General features: G+C 40.9%; 1 protein-coding gene across 10 annotated transcripts in view; it reads left to right on the forward strand.

The window, feature by feature from the left end:
• Positions 1 to 5373, forward strand: part of Larp4B (La-related protein 4B) — a 143504-nt gene extending 138131 nt beyond the window's left edge. For all 10 annotated transcript variants that reach the window (XM_065234558.1, XM_065234568.1, XM_065234559.1 and 7 more), the window contains one exon: positions 1857 to 5373. In XM_065234558.1, the coding sequence (XP_065090630.1) occupies positions 1857 to 2275 (419 nt within the window). In that variant the 3' untranslated portion in view covers positions 2276 to 5373. The remainder of the gene's footprint in view (positions 1 to 1856) is intronic.
• The last annotated feature ends 3419 nt before the right edge of the window (positions 5374 to 8792 follow it).

Raw genomic sequence — 8792 nt, forward strand, 5'->3', positions numbered from 1 at the left:
CCCGATCACCATGTCGTTATTGCCACAAAATTCTGCAAACAGCTCACCGTTCTCGCTCATTTCGCCGGGACCATGGCGTCCCATGACACGCTCTTAGTCCGTGTTGTCGGAGCCGATCTTCGCATTGAAGTCGCCAGTGTAGATATTGATGTCACCCTTTGGAACCTTATCCACGACGGCATTCAGTTGACTGTAAAAATTCTCCTTGTCCTGTAGCTCGGCAGCATCGGTTGGCGCATAACATTGGATTATAGTAAGGTTACGAACCCGTGTTCTAAATCTGGCAACAATTATCCTTCCTTAACAGGCTCCCACTTGATGAGCGCAGCACTTGCCTGGACGCTAAGTAGGAGACCAACTCCACGATGGCGGGGAGCGTTTTCACCTCGAATACTAGAGTATAGTAGTACCTGTCCCGACGGCAGTTTGTGTTCTCCAAAGTTTGGCCAACGGCCTTCACTCAGTCCCAGGATTTCTAGCTTCATGCGTCGCGCCTCGTTGGCGAGTTGTGTCAGTTTATCCTGCTGTGCTAACGTCAATACATTCCATGATCCAATTCGTGTCCGTTGTTTTGCGCTAAAAGTCGTTGCCGTTAAATCAGTTCGATGTCTTTCTCTGTTGGTTTCTGTAACAATTGTGAAGGTTTCAGAGACAGTAGGTGATTGGCCTTAGGTCTCCTATCCGCCGTGATGGGGCTGAAATTCTTAGGTGTAGCTTCCGGGGAAGAGCATTTCTTATTCAGCCGCTGGATGCCAGTCAGACGCTGTTTGAGCCGCACCTCCATGGTGAACAGACGCTCGGGTTGGCGAAGCATTTCCTCTATCACCGTGCTATGGTTACCGCGCCAGTGTTCGCGTCGCACCTCCTCACTCTGCTATTGTCGGATTGACAACATTGCCCAGGCTACGCCAACCAGCTGTGTCCATGTTTCAGCTGGCAGTCTTTTGTGATCATATGACTCGTGGAGGCGTGAGGTAGGAACTTGTGAGAACCGGAGCTAGGTATATCGCTCCTTCCAGATTGTCACTTACCATTTTGTAGCCCCGCCTACACTTCCAATAAACTTTTGAAAAAAACTCTTCTATTATCTTCGTATTCTCAATAACTCAGCGTAAATTTGCTTAAATGTATCATCTGAATTCTCCTTAAAATTCCTTTGGAATATTCCTAAGAATTCCCGTGAAGCTTACCTCAGAATTATTATTATTCGGAATTCTCGTGTGGATTTGCATGAATTTCTGTCCACAGTGGTTAGATCTAACTTTCGACCATATAAGCACAGCTCGTGCTTTACAGTTTAGCCTCTCTTTTTCGATCGCATTTGAACAAAAAAGAGGAATGTTTCTACTAAAAATGACTTCTGAATGTATTTACCTTCCCATGTGGATTTGATAGAGGCACAAATTGTTTATATTTTTTTTTCAAAATACAACCATGCTTCTTGATTCTAAATTTGAATTGAATGCAACCGTTGCCATGTTGTTTTTATTTTTGGTCTGAATAGATATCCCAGCAAAGTCTTCTGAACTTCTCACGCAAGTCTTTTGAGCTTCTCTTGGATAGAAGTCTCCTGGAACGTTCCAGCGGTCGTCTCAAAGGTCGCAGTGGTAATGTGCCGGACACAAGAAGAACGCCCACAATCTTCCTCCCTACTACATGAATCCTCTGAGATTTCCCGAAGAATTTATAGCAGTCGACAAATATTCTGATGAGACATCATGTTTGCTAAACTGAACCGTAGTTCTCATTTAACACATCAGCAATTTAACATACCACATACATACTTACCTAAAGTAGTTCACCATAAACGATTCCCAACGTCGAATAACAAGCACTCCTCTCTTCCCCCTCCGCAGATACTCGCTACAGCAGTGGCAGCAACGCCAGCAACTCTGCCAACTCTCGCCAGAACGCCAAAGATTTCCGCTCCTCGACAGGTGCTGCAGGTGGAGGCGGCGGTAGCAATGCAATCTCGTCACAAACTACCAACGCCACCACTACCACAACCACCATCACCACCAGCACCACCACTGGAGCTGCTGGCAATGGAAACGTAACCACAGCAACCTCCGGAGGTGCCGGTCATCGAGGAGAAGCCAATAACAACAACACCACCTCCGCCACTTCCGCCACCACCACGACCACCACCAGCAGCAGCGCCAGCAGTAATAGCTTGAAAGCTCCCAACAACGGTGGAGGTAGGACGGCCCGACCGCACCAATTGAAGGATTATGTCCAACCGCAGCACCAGCAGGGACCTCGGAGTCCCAAATGATGACGCTTAATATGGATCTAAGCGTGCGCGCAGAGAAAAGAAGTGCATCCCAAAAACCTGGAAAGAGCCCGCCGCGTTGTTTACTGTTTTGTTCGTGCGAGGTTTGTAGCATACTGTGGATCCACAGTGTTGGGAGTTGAGAGACAAGGCCGCTAGCCGATGGGGTAGGAGTATGGGGCGATGAGTATAAGAGAGGGAAAGAGGGATTTCCGGGGGATTGATACTACAAGTCAAGTTGGTTAATTATTTTTCTTTGTTGATTTTGTGTTATGTTAAGTAAAGTGAGACGAAGCGAAGGATAAGTTGGCATGAAGCGGAGGGATTTTCCGTAAAGCGGAGTTGATTTGGTTGTCAGGATAGGGGGTGGGGGAGAGGGGAATGTGTCATAGTGCTTTTTCGACTGCAGGTTTAGATCTCACGGGGAACGACGAACCCCGCGGTGCGTTTGCGGCGTTGGAATCGAGTGACTGACGGTTCCGCGCAAGTATTAGACGATTCCTGCAAACGTTCGGTACGCGTGGGGAAATTTCATTTGAAAATGACAATTTTTAGTATGTGGTAGCTGCTAGAAACGGAATGGATGAGTTTTTGCAAGGCACGATCGGAATGTGTTCGATAGGGACGAATTTTTCACCTCACCAGACTTGTTAATTTAATTCGACTAATTTCCTTGCTTTCTGTTGTTACAACGAGGTGTTAAAGTACCGATCCCCGGTTACGGTAGTTCTTTACAGGTTTTCTGTATATTTTGCAGTAATATAAATAAGCGTGCGATTCAGGTTTACTTTGTGCTCCGTGCGCCAATTTTTCATTCAGTTTGCTCAATTACCGAGTGGGATGATTTGCAGTACTTCACTTTACTTATCTATTGTAATACTACGCTCAAACCCATCGTCGGTCGTTAGGTTCTGTTTAAATTGTTCTAATTCGCCCTCATCTTTTAGCCTCTAAATGCACCTATTCTTACGCGGCACTGTTTTCCAAAATTCTATGTAAAAGAGAATGAAAAACCACAACCTAGTCTTTTATTGTTTATATGTCCAAACAGAAACGAAAAAAAAAATGGAGAAAAGCGAAACCTATTTAGTCTTTGTCCAGCTTTCTTATTCCTGCTATTTCCCTATGATAATTATCTTATTAATTCCTTAAAACCTAGACTAAACTGTAATTTAATGGTTAGACATACAGACAAGTGAATATTATCTACTGTGCGACTCTTTTTTCAGTTTGTTATTTGTTCTTTAGTTTGTTAATGGAATTCTCAAGGACCGCCTAGTAGAAAATGTCCCAGAAGAAAAGATGAATAAATACAACCGTTTTCGTCCTTCCTGTAATGATCGTTTCCACAAAAGCCGTTTTTGTTTATGCCTTCAATGAGTAAGTAGTCGTCCCACGATTTGCTCTAGAAATTGGTAAATTCTCGTCACACTCATTCCGGGTTTTGATCCATTCATCCCGCAGATCGCCCCAATTTACTGCCATAAACCCTTGAGTGGATGTTTAGAATCGACCCATTTATCACGATCCACCTTTAAAATTGTCTTAGTGGACGTCGAATAACATTAAACCAAGAGTCGTCCCGATCCTCGGAAGATGTTTCGTTACTCTCATCCAGCGAAGGCGCTTAGTTATAAAGAAGTAGCCATCCGGCGTTTGGCGAAACGCAACCAAAATATTGACTGATTTAAAGTTGAACAAACCGCTTGTGAGCTGGAAAAATCTTCGGTGGAATAGCTTATGTATTCGAGAAAATGCTAATTCGTTAGAAAGTTACTCAGGGCAACGTGTTGAAATATGCTATTGCTTAAACTAGACCGTTTCATCGAATGAGTGCACGAAGCAAATTGTATTGGCATGGATTCGTCTGACATTAATTTCCTTTTGAGATCAGTGTTGTTTACAATGGAAATGGATCTTAGCGAATTCAGTTGATACACATTTTGGATACCGTTATACTTTTCGGTGAAACGACCCTTCGAAATCCGTATTCGATCGGTGTCAGCTTAGATTATTGCATATCCTGCCCGAAGAATCTTAATCATATTGCTAAAACAAATGGCTTCAGAGAATTAACGGGACATTTCGATTTTGTCCGGTGAATTTATGACCCAATCCAATGAAATGGCGTACTTTGTGGAAATGATCTTCGGAAAATTATTGTTCGGGAAAACACAATGCTAAAATATTTGGCTAACTATGTTCCGCAACTGATAACTCATCCGGCGCGCTTCGGAACGGCTGCCCTCCTGTTCGGTTTTGCTCTAGATGCCCTAGTTTGATCTTTCATAGTTTTCTCCAAGCAGGGAATTTATATACGAATTGCAAAGCAAGGGATGGAGATGTGTATATTTTTAGTAACTAATTAGAAAATCCGACGCGGTTAGTAACCAAAATGCTAGTGATCAAAGAAGGGTTCTATCTACACACAAGCACACGCACTAGTAGAGGAGGTTTCATATTCCATTTCCCAGTTGGCTATCGTTGGCACACGGTTTTTTTTTTCAAAGCAGAGATTTGGCTTGTTTTGAGGATTTTGTTTTCGTTAGTTTTATTGGAAGGTTATTGGATTAGAATTTGCAAAAGAAACGTCTCCGGGCATCTGTTTCATTTGGATGCAATCGAGGGTACCCAGTTGCACTTGAAGCGTATTTGTACTTTTAGTTGATTCGGGAACGAGCCAAACGTTTATACACATAGAAGCAAATAAACAATTGCAAAGAGAGGGGAAAGTGATGCTACAAGAGAAAAGGAAAGAAGCGATTTTTGTTGCCTTAAAAACGAACTAATCAATACAAAGAATATAACAGAGGACATAACCTATAAGAGATGTGTTGTACGTGTACTCTGCGTGTATGTAAAACAAGCTAGGAACTTTCAATTATCAAGAGTGTAGCTTATGAATTTAGTGAAAAAATAAATTGTAAAATATGCATGGTATGATAAGGTTACGAATTTTTTAACCAGATGTCGCTTCATCGGATTGCAAAAGAGCGTTATGTTGTTGCTGTTTGCCAGGAAATCCTTCCGCTCGATTTGATTTTTTACAGATTATTTATAATCCATTTTCCGGTTTGTTTATATTTTGGTTGTTACGCGAGATAGGGATTTAAATTATTAAAATGGCCGAGAAAAAGGCAGAGCTTATTTACAATCCAATTTCTTGCTTGTTTACATTTTAGTTGTCATATGTCATTTCGTTATTTGAATGGAACAAGAAATGGAGTTTCCCAAGCATTATTCGTGGAAATGTTGGCATCTCGATGTTTGATTCGGATTTTAGTATTCAAGACAGTTAAAATCAACAACAGTGGTGTCTTCTGCTGCTGTACATCACTTTCAACACAAACTATATATTTAACCTAGATGAACAATTAAAAAGGTCTTAAACGAACCTTTAACTCGAATGGTTGTCTAAAAATAAATAAGACCTTTTGCAAAAATCCACTGGTAATGAGGAAAAGGTTCGCTAAGAGATCATGGTAGTTTCTCACAAGATTGCTCTAAATTTTAGCATAATCTCATGATGCTGAATCGGGCCAGAACAAAGAGTTTTCTTTGTGGCTTTTGATTAATAGCAATCGCTCCTTTGTGGCTTTTGATGAATAACAATCTCCTTGTTGATTGTGCCTGTAGTGACGAAAGATTTACTTTTTCGGCCACACGTGCAAATTGCTTGCCAAATAAGGTATTTTGTTGGAAAATTTCGATGCCTTCTTCGTCCTGAAATACTCAGCTGTAGCATTTTTGGCCATAGCAGAGTAGAAGCAGCTTGAAATCCTCCATTGCATAAGTTTCATCGTCCATATCAAGTTCGCAGTACAAACGCCTAGCCCATGCTTTTGCTGTCAAATTCGGTTTGTCGTTGCGATTTGGAACTGTTTTAACTTTATACGACGTCAACCCCAAACGCTGTTTTGATTTTTGGACAAAACCAGGTGACATTCCTATTTTACGAGCCACCGTTCGAACAGAGAGATTCGGGATTTCCTTCAATATCCTCTTCACCTTTCGGTCCATGACAGGGTGCTGATCCAATGTTTTTATCACTTCTCGGTTTCTTCTCGACCGTCAAACGTTCCGAAAATGATTGACAAGTCAGGATTTGTAAAATCCGCCCACGCACGTGTTTTTCATTCGTCGCCATCTTGAACACTAAACATGGAATGTAAACACCAATCATAGTCTTTTTCATCAATGACTCCTAGCTATACCTCAGCGAAATTTTTCACTCCTACGTGCAATATTTCAAAAGGTACAGTGGTTTGAAGGTGTCCAGATTAATGTGGATACAGACCTTATCTACCACTTTATGTATCAGTTTATCTCAATGGATCACATCATTCGAGCAGTTTAAAATAACATTTCCTACTAGCGGCGCCGGTAAGTGGTAAGCGTGATTATCTCTCATCCCAAAAGGCCTGGGTTCAATCCCAGTCGGCGCACGACGTGTTCGGGGTATCAGTGGGATAGTTTACCCATCCGGGATACAGTTCTTTTATGGTATTTGTTTATTAGGTCCGGTCCATGAGTTGATGGGTCGATGGGTAGTGTCCAGGTGTGGGAGCTGCCTCCCTGGCGTTGGTAGCATTGGTACTCAGTACGGAAAACAAGATTGACGAAAAACAAATCAAGGAAAAAATAAAAAAAATAAACGTTTCCTATCACTAGAGCTTGAACGTGTTGAGACTTTTCCTTCTAGAACCTCGAGATAACAGGGTTTCGTTTATGCACTCCCAAAAAAAATCAGCAATTTTCTTTAGAATTAGAATTACTGGTTCTTTAGAATTTCTTTAGAATTACTGGTAGAACGTCACCGCAAAACTGCTCTACTATGTGGTTAGTTTATCACTTAGTGGAGTAGTTTTGGAACGCTTCTTCTTCTTATTCTTTCAGTCCTGCTCCCAGAGATTTGAAGAAAAGGGGGCAATCAGCTCAGACTGTTCACGCCTAGCATAAAACTCCCCTCAAAGTTCTAAAAGATACAAATCTCATAATATTATTTCGTTGTAAGGTTCGAGTGGTACACACTCAATCGAGCTCGGCAATTAACAGTTGGAAATTAACAGCCATTTTGTTTTGTTGCTATCTCTGCAAAATATTTGTTTGCTAGCAAAGATCTCTGCAAAATTATAATTTGTTAGTTAGTCGCGGCAAAATTATTTACAGAATTGTTCGCCTGTTGAATTGACCACTTTGTCAAGCAGTTTTGGCGTGACTTTCTACCAGCGATTTTACAAAACTGAACCAACTCATTTCTATTTTTTTATGAAACGCACAAATGATGGCTACTTTTCTCGTGGTTCTAGAAGAAAAAATCTCAAAATAATGTTTTATTTCAAAGTTCGAGTGGTAGTAAACGTCATTTTAACTACTCGAATTAAGTGGCTAATTCTCGGCAATATAAATTAACTGTGTAGCAAATGTTAGTTTAAATTGCTCGATTGATGTGACGGATGTGGAGGAACCAGCGTTGGAACTGCTCGAATTGTTTAATTAATCACATAATTCAAGCAGTTTAAAATGGCGTTTCCTATCACTTGAACTTCGTCCTTTTTCCTTCAATTTGTTTTTAGTAAGGCTCAACTGTTCTAATAAAAATTCTACGGAGCCGACGAACTTTAAAACAATGCTACAATCGAAAAAAAAAATCAAATGTGGGTCTAGATGAATTCTTGTGGTCTTTCGTAAATGGCAATTAATTTTATTTTCGAGCACTTTTGAGACGACCTTACACCATCGATTTTAAGGAAATGAAGCATTAAATTCAATCATTTTGCAGCGTAGCATAAATAGGACCCTATTTTGTTGAGGTTCTAGAAGAAACATTGTCAAAATTATGTCCCACGTCATTTTAAACTGCTCGAATGCTCCATTTCCGTTTCGCTTTTTTTATTTGTTTCGCTAGTGACGGCCGCTTTACCTCCTCTTCGTACTTTTCCCGTTCCTTTTTCTAGTAGTTCACAATTCCGAACTTCACAATTAAACAATCACCTATACCGTGAACCCCCGGTAATCTGACCGTTTTTAATCTGTACACTGTTTACTTTGAACCCCGCTAATCTGCACGTCGTTCAAACTAAAAATTGCTCAAACGGCAGTCATTTAGCACTTGGAATGGAGTAAAGCGAAATGGAACGATCCGAAACGGAACGCAGAATCAAATAAGGCGACCAGAAACTTGCTTTTCTGATGGTCATTGGGTTACCAGAAGTTCAAATTAAAAATGAACCCCGTTAATATGGACGAAGTGTCGTTCAGATTAACGGAGGTCCACGTTCGAAAATTATTTTTCCTACAAATAAATGTTTTTGTTTGGAAAATCTCAGAATTTGGGTGAATATTCTGAAACAGTTTCTTCTGGTAGAAGAGATCACTTCAAAACTTCGAGTTAGCGATTCATTTTTCTACAAATTATCAGTGCCTCACGAATGGATCAAATCATTCGAGTAGTTTAAAATGACGTTCCCTACACGATAAAAAAACCATGAATTTAATTCCTTCCACTCAACAGGTAGAG

The sequence above is a fragment of the Ochlerotatus camptorhynchus genome, unplaced genomic scaffold (genome assembly GCF_037179485.1).
Source record: "Ochlerotatus camptorhynchus isolate MF236.1 unplaced genomic scaffold, CSIRO-AGI_Acam_v1.1 ptg000434l, whole genome shotgun sequence".
NCBI classification, from domain to species: Eukaryota; Metazoa; Arthropoda; class Insecta; order Diptera; family Culicidae; genus Ochlerotatus; species Ochlerotatus camptorhynchus.